The sequence below is a fragment of the Embiotoca jacksoni genome, unplaced genomic scaffold (genome assembly GCF_022577435.1).
Source record: "Embiotoca jacksoni isolate LCO1_2020_lvr unplaced genomic scaffold, fEmbJac1.0.p SCAF_2, whole genome shotgun sequence".
Taxonomy (NCBI): Eukaryota; Metazoa; Chordata; class Actinopteri; family Embiotocidae; genus Embiotoca; species Embiotoca jacksoni.
This window is the reverse complement of record NW_027185340.1, coordinates 19,353,054-19,365,609: the sequence shown is the minus strand read 5'-3', so window position 1 is coordinate 19,365,609 and position 12,556 is coordinate 19,353,054. Positions and strand designations below refer to the sequence as shown.

At 46.8% G+C, this 12,556-nt stretch overlaps 3 protein-coding genes across 3 annotated transcripts in view; all 3 read right to left on the bottom strand.

The window, feature by feature from the left end:
- col6a3 (collagen, type VI, alpha 3) overlaps positions 1-12,556 on the bottom strand; it is a 98,059-nt gene that overhangs the window by 65,967 nt on the left and 19,536 nt on the right. The gene's annotated exons all lie outside the window — the stretch shown is intronic.
- LOC138201597 (collagen alpha-3(VI) chain-like) lies at positions 3,987-10,456 on the bottom strand. Its single transcript, XM_069155221.1, has 8 exons — positions 9,934-10,456; positions 9,080-9,673; positions 8,250-8,849; positions 7,396-7,989; positions 6,566-7,165; positions 5,712-6,305; positions 4,882-5,481; positions 3,987-4,621 (listed from the first exon to the last, which is right to left on the bottom strand). Exons 1-8 carry the CDS (start codon positions 10,454-10,456, stop codon positions 3,987-3,989), a joined length of 4,740 nt encoding a protein of 1,579 aa, XP_069011322.1.
- On the bottom strand, positions 10,408-12,546 carry LOC138200768 (collagen alpha-3(VI) chain-like). The gene is made up of 2 exons (XM_069153651.1): positions 12,316-12,546; positions 10,408-12,157 (listed from the first exon to the last, which is right to left on the bottom strand). Exons 1-2 carry the CDS (start codon positions 12,470-12,472, stop codon positions 11,541-11,543), a joined length of 774 nt encoding a protein of 257 aa, XP_069009752.1. The 5' UTR covers positions 12,473-12,546; the 3' UTR covers positions 10,408-11,540.

Below are 12,556 nucleotides of genomic sequence, written 5' to 3'. Positions count from 1 at the left end.
CAAAGGTCAAGACACCCAGCTGTTTCAGGGCAGAGGCTGGCGCATCAACACTGTCAAAAGATCTTCCACCACTCAGCAATATTAAGACCTGTGGAACTCCTTCCAGGCGCCTGCTTCCGGCAGAGGCCGTGAAGACGTTATCCCTCAAGTACTGGAGAGCTGCTCCAGTGTTGAGGGGTCTTCCCCCTTTGTGCCTCAAACTTCTGACAGTGTCAAGGATCTCTCCTTTTGTCACGTACGTGTTCAGATAGAACTGGACAGCTTGATCTCTGCTGTACTGAACCACTGAGACGCGGTCTTTGGTGTCATCCACACTCAGTGTCTCGACTATTCTTTGGATAAAGTCTCGCATAGCTGGGAATCCTGCTCTAGTACCATCAGATCCATCCAGCAAGAACACGACATCCCTTCCTGCTGGCTGTCTCACCACTGGGGAACATAAGATTTGGGACATGTTTAGGTTCATGATTAAAACCTTTCCCGTGTGCAAGTCACATGATGACAGCTACGCCCAACATTTACAAACTATTCTTTTAATGCTGGTACAACTGTGTTGTCAAAGTGCAACTGGCTGACTTGGACCTGGTAAAATAACCTACAATACAGTTCAATTGGGCCCTACCATAATCTTGCAACATACAAATTGGCCACTTTCTTACCAGTCACTGTTGGTGCCATGGGCGTGGACCGCACTCGCACTGTACTCAACACAGTGGAGAGCTGTTCTTGGACACCGGGGAGATCGGTGAATTCAGACACTGATAGAGCGTAACTAGGGTCATATGATATCTTCTGCAGCTCTCTACTTTCAGCGGTCCTTGTTCCAATGCCAATCACAACGACGCCCTGCTGTTTGAGAGCAGAGGCTGGGGTGTCTACATTGTCAGAAGACCTTCCCCCAGTTAGCAGGATCAACATCTGTGGAACACCTTGCGGGCGCCTACTCCCGGAGGAGTTTGTAAAGACGTTGTCCCTGACGTATTGGAGGGCTGCCCCAGTGTTGAGGGGTCTTCCTCCTCTGTGTCTAAGCCCTCTGACCGAATCCACAACATCCTCTCTTGTGGTGTATGTGTTGAGATAGAAATGGACCTCTGAATCTCTGCCGTACTGGACCACAGAGACACGGTCTTTGTTTTCGCCCACATTGAGTTTCTCCACCACGCTCTCAACAAAATTACGCATGGCAGGGAAGCCATTCCTTGTGCCATCAGAACCATCCAGAAGGAATACCACATCCTTATTGGCAATGTCCACTGAGGAAAGACAGGAAGACAACATGTTGAACAACCTTTGCCTAGATAACGTTCCTGGACATATTGTCAGCTGGCGGATCACTTTTGCTAAAGGTACCTCGCCTTAATTCTATTTTAAATTGTAGGAAAACACACTAACACCTCTCTTGAAATGTACGCCAAGCTAATCAAGTTTCTCAATTCTTTCCTATCGCTGATTGTAGGTAGAAGAAGTCTGCTTGCGCTTTTGGGCCAGCGGGAGGCCATGCGTGATAACATACCAAGTACAGTTGGTGATTCACGGGTGACGTCCACAACCACAGACTCCACGGAGGACTGAAGTTGCTGCTGGACACTGGGAAGGTCAGTGAATTCAGACACAGATAGAGCATAACTGGGGTCGTGGGATATCTTCTGCAGTTCACTGCTATCAGAATTTCTGGTTCCAATTGCAAAGGTCAAGACACCCAGCTGTTTCAGGGCAGAGGCTGGCGCATCAACACTGTCAAAAGATCTTCCACCACTCAGCAATATTAAGACCTGTGGAACTCCTTCCAGGCGCCTGCTTCCGGCAGAGGCCGTGAAGACGTTATCCCTCAAGTACTGGAGAGCTGCTCCAGTGTTGAGGGGTCTTCCCCCTTTGTGCCTCAAACTTCTGACAGTGTCAAGGATCTCTCCTTTTGTCACGTACGTGTTCAGATAGAACTGGACAGCTTGATCTCTGCTGTACTGAACCACTGAGACGCGGTCTTTGGTGTCATCCACACTCAGTGTCTCGACTATTCTTTGGATAAAGTCTCGCATAGCTGGGAATCCTGCTCTAGTACCATCAGATCCATCCAGCAAGAACACGACATCCCTTCCTGCTGGCTGTCTCACCACTGGGGAACATAAGATTTGGGACATGTTTAGGTTCATGATTAAAACCTTTCCCGTGTGCAAGTCACATGATGACAGCTACGCCCGACATTTACAAACTATTCTTTTAATGCTGGTACAACTGTGTTGTCAAAGTGCAACTGGCTGACCTGGACCTGGTAAAATAACCTCTAATACAGTTCAATTGGGCCCTACCATAATCTTGCAACATACAAATTGGCCACTTTCTTACCAGTCACTGTTGGTGCCATGGGTGTGGACCGCACTCGCACTGTACTCAACACAGTGGAGAGCTGTTCTTGGACACCGGGGAGATCGGTGAATTCAGACACTGATAGAGCGTAACTAGGGTCATATGATATCTTCTGCAGCTCTCTACTTTCAGCGGTCCTTGTTCCAATGCCAATCACAACGACGCCCTGCTGTTTGAGAGCAGAGGCTGGGGTGTCTACATTGTCAGAAGACCTTCCCCCAGTTAGCAGGATCAACATCTGTGGAACACCTTGCGGGCGCCTACTCCCGGAGGAGTTTGTAAAGACGTTGTCCCTGACGTATTGGAGGGCTGCCCCAGTGTTGAGGGGTCTTCCTCCTCTGTGTCTAAGCCCTCTGACCGAATCCACAACATCCTCTCTTGTGGTGTATGTGTTGAGATAGAAATGGACCTCTGAATCTCTGCCGTACTGGACCACAGAGACACGGTCTTTGTTTTCGCCCACATTGAGTTTCTCCACCACGCTCTCAACAAAATTACGCATGGCAGGGAAGCCATTCCTTGTGCCATCAGAACCATCCAGAAGGAATACCACATCCTTATTGGCAATGTCCACTGAGGAAAGACAGGAAGACAACATGTTGAACAACCTTTGCCTAGATAACGTTCCTGGACATATTGTCAGCTGGCGGACCACTTTTGCTAAAGGTACCTCGCCTTAATTCTATTTTAAATTGTAGGAAAACACACTAACACCTCTCTTGAAATGTACGCCAAGCTAATCAAGTTTCTCAATTCTTTCCTATCGCTGATTGTAGGTAGAAGAAGTCTGCTTGCGCTTTTGGGCCAGCGGGAGGCCATGCGTGATAACATACCAAGTACAGTTGGTGATTCACGGGTGACGTCCACAACCACAGACTCCACGGAGGACTGAAGTTGCTGCTGGACACTGGGAAGGTCAGTGAATTCAGACACAGATAGAGCATAACTGGGGTCGTGGGATATCTTCTGCAGTTCACTGCTATCAGAATTTCTGGTTCCAATTGCAAAGGTCAAGACACCCAGCTGTTTCAGGGCAGAGGCTGGCGCATCAACACTGTCAAAAGATCTTCCACCACTCAGCAATATTAAGACCTGTGGAACTCCTTCCAGGCGCCTGCTTCCGGCAGAGGCCGTGAAGACGTTATCCCTCAAGTACTGGAGAGCTGCTCCAGTGTTGAGGGGTCTTCCCCCTTTGTGCCTCAAACTTCTGACAGTGTCAAGGATCTCTCCTTTTGTCACGTACGTGTTCAGATAGAACTGGACAGCTTGATCTCTGCTGTACTGAACCACTGAGACGCGGTCTTTGGTGTCATCCACACTCAGTGTCTCGACTATTCTTTGGATAAAGTCTCGCATAGCTGGGAATCCTGCTCTAGTACCATCAGATCCATCCAGCAAGAACACGACATCCCTTCCTGCTGGCTGTCTCACCACTGGGGAACATAAGATTTGGGACATGTTTAGGTTCATGATTAAAACCTTTCCCGTGTGCAAGTCACATGATGACAGCTACGCCCAACATTTACAAACTATTCTTTTAATGCTGGTACAACTGTGTTGTCAAAGTGCAACTGGCTGACTTGGACCTGGTAAAATAACCTACAATACAGTTCAATTGGGCCCTACCATAATCTTGCAACATACAAATTGGCCACTTTCTTACCAGTCACTGTTGGTGCCATGGGCGTGGACCGCACTCGCACTGTACTCAACACAGTGGAGAGCTGTTCTTGGACACCGGGGAGATCGGTGAATTCAGACACTGATAGAGCGTAACTAGGGTCATATGATATCTTCTGCAGCTCTCTACTTTCAGCGGTCCTTGTTCCAATGCCAATCACAACGACGCCCTGCTGTTTGAGAGCAGAGGCTGGGGTGTCTACATTGTCAGAAGACCTTCCCCCAGTTAGCAGGATCAACATCTGTGGAACACCTTGCGGGCGCCTACTCCCGGAGGAGTTTGTAAAGACGTTGTCCCTGACGTATTGGAGGGCTGCCCCAGTGTTGAGGGGTCTTCCTCCTCTGTGTCTAAGCCCTCTGACCGAATCCACAACATCCTCTCTTGTGGTGTATGTGTTGAGATAGAAATGGACCTCTGAATCTCTGCCGTACTGGACCACAGAGACACGGTCTTTGTTTTCGCCCACATTGAGTTTCTCCACCACGCTCTCAACAAAATTACGCATGGCAGGGAAGCCATTCCTTGTGCCATCAGAACCATCCAGAAGGAATACCACATCCTTATTGGCAATGTCCACTGAGGAAAGACAGGAAGACAACATGTTGAACAACCTTTGCCTAGATAACGTTCCTGGACATATTGTCAGCTGGCGGATCACTTTTGCTAAAGGTACCTCGCCTTAATTCTATTTTAAATTGTAGGAAAACACACTAACACCTCTCTTGAAATGTACGCCAAGCTAATCAAGTTTCTCAATTCTTTCCTATCGCTGATTGTAGGTAGAAGAAGTCTGCTTGCGCTTTTGGGCCAGCGGGAGGCCATGCGTGATAACATACCAAGTACAGTTGGTGATTCACGGGTGACGTCCACAACCACAGACTCCACGGAGGACTGAAGTTGCTGCTGGACACTGGGAAGGTCAGTGAATTCAGACACAGATAGAGCATAACTGGGGTCGTGGGATATCTTCTGCAGTTCACTGCTATCAGAATTTCTGGTTCCAATTGCAAAGGTCAAGACACCCAGCTGTTTCAGGGCAGAGGCTGGCGCATCAACACTGTCAAAAGATCTTCCACCACTCAGCAATATTAAGACCTGTGGAACTCCTTCCAGGCGCCTGCTTCCGGCAGAGGCCGTGAAGACGTTATCCCTCAAGTACTGGAGAGCTGCTCCAGTGTTGAGGGGTCTTCCCCCTTTGTGCCTCAAACTTCTGACAGTGTCAAGGATCTCTCCTTTTGTCACGTACGTGTTCAGATAGAACTGGACAGCTTGATCTCTGCTGTACTGAACCACTGAGACGCGGTCTTTGGTGTCATCCACACTCAGTGTCTCGACTATTCTTTGGATAAAGTCTCGCATAGCTGGGAATCCTGCTCTAGTACCATCAGATCCATCCAGCAAGAACACGACATCCCTTCCTGCTGGCTGTCTCACCACTGGGGAACATAAGATTTGGGACATGTTTAGGTTCATGATTAAAACCTTTCCCGTGTGCAAGTCACATGATGACAGCTACGCCCGACATTTACAAACTATTCTTTTAATGCTGGTACAACTGTGTTGTCAAAGTGCAACTGGCTGACCTGGACCTGGTAAAATAACCTCTAATACAGTTCAATTGGGCCCTACCATAATCTTGCAACATACAAATTGGCCACTTTCTTACCAGTCACTGTTGGTGCCATGGGCGTGGACCGCACTCGCACTGTACTCAACACAGTGGAGAGCTGTTCTTGGACACCGGGGAGATCGGTGAATTCAGACACTGATAGAGCGTAACTAGGGTCATATGATATCTTCTGCAGCTCTCTACTTTCAGCGGTCCTTGTTCCAATGCCAATCACAACGACGCCCTGCTGTTTGAGAGCAGAGGCTGGGGTGTCTACATTGTCAGAAGACCTTCCCCCAGTTAGCAGGATCAACATCTGTGGAACACCTTGCGGGCGCCTACTCCCGGAGGAGTTTGTAAAGACGTTGTCCCTGACGTATTGGAGGGCTGCCCCAGTGTTGAGGGGTCTTCCTCCTCTGTGTCTAAGCCCTCTGACCGAATCCACAACATCCTCTCTTGTGGTGTATGTGTTGAGATAGAAATGGACCTCTGAATCTCTGCCGTACTGGACCACAGAGACACGGTCTTTGTTTTCGCCCACATTGAGTTTCTCCACCACGCTCTCAACAAAATTACGCATGTCGAGGAAGCCATTCCTTGTTCCATCAGAACCATCCAGAAGGAATACCACATCCTTATTGGCAATATCCACTGAGGAAAGACAGGAAGACAACATGTTGAACAATCTTTGCCTAGATAACGTTCCTGGACATATTGTCAGCTGGCGGATCACTTTTGCTAAAGGTACCTCGCCTTAATTCTATTTTAAATTGTAGGAAAACACACTAACACCTCTCTTGAAATGTACGCCAAGCTAATCAAGTTTCTCAATTCTTTCCTATCGCTGATTGTAGGTAGAAGAAGTCTGCTTGCGCTTTTGGGCCAGCGGGAGGCCATGCGTGATAACATACCAAGTACAGTTGGTGATTCACGGGTGACGTCCACAACCACAGACTCCACGGAGGACTGAAGTTGCTGCTGGACACTGGGAAGGTCAGTGAATTCAGACACAGATAGAGCATAACTGGGGTCGTGGGATATCTTCTGCAGTTCACTGCTATCAGAATTTCTGGTTCCAATTGCAAAGGTCAAGACACCCAGCTGTTTCAGGGCAGAGGCTGGCGCATCAACACTGTCAAAAGATCTTCCACCACTCAGCAATATTAAGACCTGTGGAACTCCTTCCAGGCGCCTGCTTCCGGCAGAGGCCGTGAAGACGTTATCCCTCAAGTACTGGAGAGCTGCTCCAGTGTTGAGGGGTCTTCCCCCTTTGTGCCTCAAACTTCTGACAGTGTCAAGGATCTCTCCTTTTGTCACGTACGTGTTCAGATAGAACTGGACAGCTTGATCTCTGCTGTACTGAACCACTGAGACGCGGTCTTTGGTGTCATCCACACTCAGTGTCTCGACTATTCTTTGGATAAAGTCTCGCATAGCTGGGAATCCTGCTCTAGTACCATCAGATCCATCCAGCAAGAACACGACATCCCTTCCTGCTGGCTGTCTCACCACTGGGGAACATAAGATTTGGGACATGTTTAGGTTCATGATTAAAACCTTTCCCGTGTGCAAGTCACATGATGACAGCTACGCCCGACATTTACAAACTATTCTTTTAATGCTGGTACAACTGTGTTGTCAAAGTGCAACTGGCTGACCTGGACCTGGTAAAATAACCTCTAATACAGTTCAATTGGGCCCTACCATAATCTTGCAACATACAAATTGGCCACTTTCTTACCAGTCACTGTTGGTGCCATGGGCGTGGACCGCACTCGCACTGTACTCAACACAGTGGAGAGCTGTTCTTGGACACCGGGGAGATCGGTGAATTCAGACACTGATAGAGCGTAACTAGGGTCATATGATATCTTCTGCAGCTCTCTACTTTCAGCGGTCCTTGTTCCAATGCCAATCACAACGACGCCCTGCTGTTTGAGAGCAGAGGCTGGGGTGTCTACATTGTCAGAAGACCTTCCCCCAGTTAGCAGGATCAACATCTGTGGAACACCTTGCGGGCGCCTACTCCCGGAGGAGTTTGTAAAGACGTTGTCCCTGACGTATTGGAGGGCTGCCCCAGTGTTGAGGGGTCTTCCTCCTCTGTGTCTAAGCCCTCTGACCGAATCCACAACATCCTCTCTTGTGGTGTATGTGTTGAGATAGAAATGGACCTCTGAATCTCTGCCGTACTGGACCACAGAGACACGGTCTTTGTTTTCGCCCACATTGAGTTTCTCCACCACGCTCTCAACAAAATTACGCATGTCGAGGAAGCCATTCCTTGTTCCATCAGAACCATCCAGAAGGAATACCACATCCTTATTGGCAATATCCACTGAGGAAAGACAGGAAGACAACATGTTGAACAATCTTTGCCTAGATAACGTTCCTGGACATATTGTCAGCTGGCGGATCACTTTTGCTAAAGGTACCTCGCCTTAATTCTATTTTAAATTGTAGGAAAACACACTAACACCTCTCTTGAAATGTACGCCAAGCTAATCAAGTTTCTCAATTCTTTCCTATCGCTGATTGTAGGTAGAAGAAGTCTGCTTGCGCTTTTGGGCCAGCGGGAGGCCATGCGTGATAACATACCAAGTACAGTTGGTGATTCACGGGTGACGTCCACAACCACAGACTCCACGGAGGACTGAAGTTGCTGCTGGACACTGGGAAGGTCAGTGAATTCAGACACAGATAGAGCATAACTGGGGTCGTGGGATATCTTCTGCAGTTCACTGCTATCAGAATTTCTGGTTCCAATTGCAAAGGTCAAGACACCCAGCTGTTTCAGGGCAGAGGCTGGCGCATCAACACTGTCAAAAGATCTTCCACCACTCAGCAATATTAAGACCTGTGGAACTCCTTCCAGGCGCCTGCTTCCGGCAGAGGCCGTGAAGACGTTATCCCTCAAGTACTGGAGAGCTGCTCCAGTGTTGAGGGGTCTTCCCCCTTTGTGCCTCAAACTTCTGACAGTGTCAAGGATCTCTCCTTTTGTCACGTACGTGTTCAGATAGAACTGGACAGCTTGATCTCTGCTGTACTGAACCACTGAGACGCGGTCTTTGGTGTCATCCACACTCAGTGTCTCGACTATTCTTTGGATAAAGTCTCGCATAGCTGGGAATCCTGCTCTAGTACCATCAGATCCATCCAGCAAGAACACGACATCCCTTCCTGCTGGCTGTCTCACCACTGGGGAACATAAGATTTGGGACATGTTTAGGTTCATGATTAAAACCTTTCCCGTGTGCAAGTCACATGATGACAGCTACGCCCGACATTTACAAACTATTCTTTTAATGCTGGTACAACTGTGTTGTCAAAGTGCAACTGACTGACTTGGACCTGGTAAAATAACCTACAATACAATTAAATTGGGCCCTACCATAATCTTGCAACATACAAATTGGCCACTTTCTTACCAGTCACTGTTGGTGCCATGGGCGTGGACCGCACTCGCACTGTACTCAACACAGTGGAGAGCTGTTCTTGGACACCGGGCAGATCGGTGAATTCAGACACTGATAGAGCGTAACTAGGGTCATATGATATCTTCTGCAGCTCTCTACTTTCAGCGGTCCTTGTTCCAATGCCAATCACAACGACGCCCTGCTGTTTGAGAGCAGAGGCTGGGGTGTCTACATTGTCAGAAGACCTTCCCCCAGTTAGCAGGATCAACATCTGTGGAACACCTTGCGGGCGCCTACTCCCGGAGGAGTTTGTAAAGACGTTGTCCCTGACGTATTGGAGTGCTGCCCCAGTGTTGAGGGGTCTTCCTCCTCTGTGTCTAAGCCCTCTGACCGAATCCACAACATCCTCTCTTGTGGTGTATGTGTTGAGATAGAAATGGACCTCTGAATCTCTGCCGTACTGGACCACAGAGACACGGTCTTTGTTTTCGCCCACATTGAGTTTCTCCACCACGCTCGCAACAAAATTACGCATGGCAGGGAAGCCATTCCTTGTGCCATCAGAACCATCCAGAAGGAATACCACATCCTTATTGGCAATGTCCACTGAGGAAAGACAGGAAGACAACATGTTGAACAACCTTTGCCTAGATAACGTTCCTGGACATATTGTCAGCTGGCGGACCACTTTTGCTAAAGGTACCTCGCCTTAATTCTATTTTAAATTGTAGGAAAACACACTAACACCTCTCTTGAAATGTACGCTAAGCTAATCAAGTTTCTCAATTCTTTCCTATCGCTGATTGTAGGTAGAAGAAGTCTGCTTGCGCTTTTGGGCCAGCGGGAGGCCATGCGTGATAACATACCAAGTACAGTTGGTGATTCACGGGTGACGTCCACAACCACAGACTCCACGGAGGACTGAAGTTGCTGCTGGACACTGGGAAGGTCAGTGAATTCAGACACAGATAGAGCATAACTGGGGTCGTGGGATATCTTCTGCAGTTCACTGCTATCAGAATTTCTGGTTCCAATTGCAAAGGTCAAGACACCCAGCTGTTTCAGGGCAGAGGCTGGCGCATCAACACTGTCAAAAGATCTTCCACCACTCAGCAATATTAAGACCTGTGGAACTCCTTCCAGGCGCCTGCTTCCGGCAGAGGCCGTGAAGACGTTATCCCTCAAGTACTGGAGAGCTGCTCCAGTGTTGAGGGGTCTTCCCCCTTTGTGCTTCAAACCTCTGACAGTGTCAAGGATCTCTCCTTTTGTCACGTACGTGTTCAGATAGAACTGGACAGCTTGATCTCTGCTGTACTGAACCACTGAGACGCGGTCTTTGGTGTCATCCACACTCAGTGTCTCGACTATTCTTTGGATAAAGTCTCGCATAGCTGGGAATCCTGCTCTAGTACCATCAGATCCATCCAGCAAGAACACGACATCCCTTCCTGCTGGCTGTCTCACCACTGGGGAACATAAGATTTCAGACATATTTGCACTTTTACCTAAACAAGAATTTGTCTTTTTTTTTTATTTTTAATTTTTGGGATATACTCTAACCACACAAAACAATTAGATAATTACTTTTTTCCAGCTTCATATGTTTATTTCACGTACATTTTACATCTACATCTTTAAGCTTCAGCAGTTAAATCCTAAACTTTATGTTTAAAACAGGGGTGTCAAACATACGGCCCGCGGGCCGGATCCAGCCCGCCAGGGGATCCGGCTCGGCCCGCCGGATGACTTTGCTAAGTTTGAAAATTACAGAAAAACATACATTGCATTTCTATGAGAATATGGAAGTTTATGAGTACAAACGTTTTGTGATTTATTTTTTTTTAATCGATCCAGTAATTGCTTCAGAAACAGCGTAAATGCGACGTCTGCTCCGGAGGGAGAAGCAGTTGCTCGCTTTGTGACCCGTTAAATCTGCAGAGGAGAGCCCAGGCAGATAAACAGTGGGCTGATGTCTGAGTTTTTTCTCTTTATGTTTCTAGTTTATTGTACAAAGACTTTTAAAATAGGGTTTATCATCCAAAAACCTTCACCAATGATTTAAATATAGAGAAATGTTGTCGTTATATATGCGTTATTATGCTATGATTTTACTGGTCTGGCCCACTTGAGGTGAAAGTGGGTAGTATGTGGCCCCTTAACTAAAGTGAGTTTGACACCCCTGGTTTAAAAGCTAAAATCGTATTCCCATAGCATCATTTTCAATCATCTTTCAGTCATTGATATTTAGCACAATTTCTAACTGAATAATTACATTTTTTTTATTTCGGAAACTGTTAGAAATGACATTGACCAGTGCCAAAATACTGAACTTAGTTCACATCAAGTTCATTAATTTATTTATATATCCTATTCCGTGGTTAATTCTTCTTAATTACTTCCTACATGAATTATAGAATTGTCTGAAATTTATGTTTTGTATGACCAGGTCCATCTAAAAGAAACCTATGTATGTTTACACATTCAGATAATCAAATTTCTTACCTTCCTTAGCTTCCTCCTCAACTCCCATTTCTTCAAGTTGAATCAGCAAACTTTGTTGAATTTTAGGGAGATTTACAAAGTCAGGGACTGAGTAAGTGTAATTTGGGTCAGAGGAAATGAATTGCATCTCAGCTGAATTTGACGTTCTTGAGCCTATTGCAAATGCCACAACCCCTGCTGCTTTCAGCATACTTGCTGGGCCTCGTGGAGAATCTCTGGATCTTCCACCCGCCAATATGATAAGTATCTGCTTGGCACCTTCATTATGTCGACCTCCAGCGTTCGAAACAATGACATTATCCTTAACAAACTGGAGTGCTGCTCCAATATAATGTGGTCTTCCACCTTTTGGTTTTAGGCTTGCAATTTGTTTCAGAACATCTTCTCTTGTCTTATGAGTGTCCAGACCAAAACTGAGTTCGGCATTGTTGCTATACTGTACAACAGCGACTTTGTCTTTCCTTTGGTCCAGATCAAAGCTGTTTACCATTTTTGCAACAAATTCACGTATTGCATTGAATCTACTCCTGACATCATCCGATCCATCAATGAGAAATACAATATCTCTCTTAATGTTTGACCTCGAACCTAGAAAAGTCCACAATCATGTGCATGTTGTTAGATACCATTTCGACACAATGTCAATTATTGTTTAAAGAAACCAAAATACATGTATTATGTATATTCAAAATTCAAAGAGGTATACATTATTCGAGTTAAATTCATTAAATCTAATTTTTACTCACCTACACTGGGGCTAACTGAGCCTTTGAGAGAGGCAATGTCTGAGAGCAACTTTTCTCTCACACGAGGAAAGTCAGAAGTACCCCCCATAAAATATTCTGCTCTCGGGGCAGAAATTGTGGTTAATTGCTCCATCTCCAACCTGTCAGCGTTATTCATTCCGACACCAAAAAGGACAATTCCAGCATTTCGCAGCCTTTCCACTGGTTCCAAGACATCATCGTCTGACTTTCTTCCACTCAA

What these genes read in the sequence shown, in the direction of transcription:
- LOC138201597 (XM_069155221.1), bottom strand. Translation starts at nt 10,456, where the DNA reads ATGCGAGACTTTATCCAAAGAATAGTCGAGACACTGAGTGTGGATGAC. An exon ending in TGAATCACCAACTGTACTTG is followed by an intron (nt 9,674 to 9,933) that starts GTATGTTATCAC and finishes GTCTTTCCTCAG; the next exon opens with TGGACATTGCCAATAAGGAT. An exon ending in CATGGCACCAACAGTGACTG is followed by an intron (nt 8,850 to 9,079) that starts GTAAGAAAGTGG and finishes TATGTTCCCCAG; the next exon opens with TGGTGAGACAGCCAGCAGGA.
- LOC138200768 (XM_069153651.1), bottom strand. Translation starts at nt 12,472, where the DNA reads ATGAATAACGCTGACAGGTTGGAGATGGAGCAATTAACCACAATTTCT. An exon ending in CTCAGTTAGCCCCAGTGTAG is followed by an intron (nt 12,158 to 12,315) that starts GTGAGTAAAAAT and finishes GGACTTTTCTAG; the next exon opens with GTTCGAGGTCAAACATTAAG.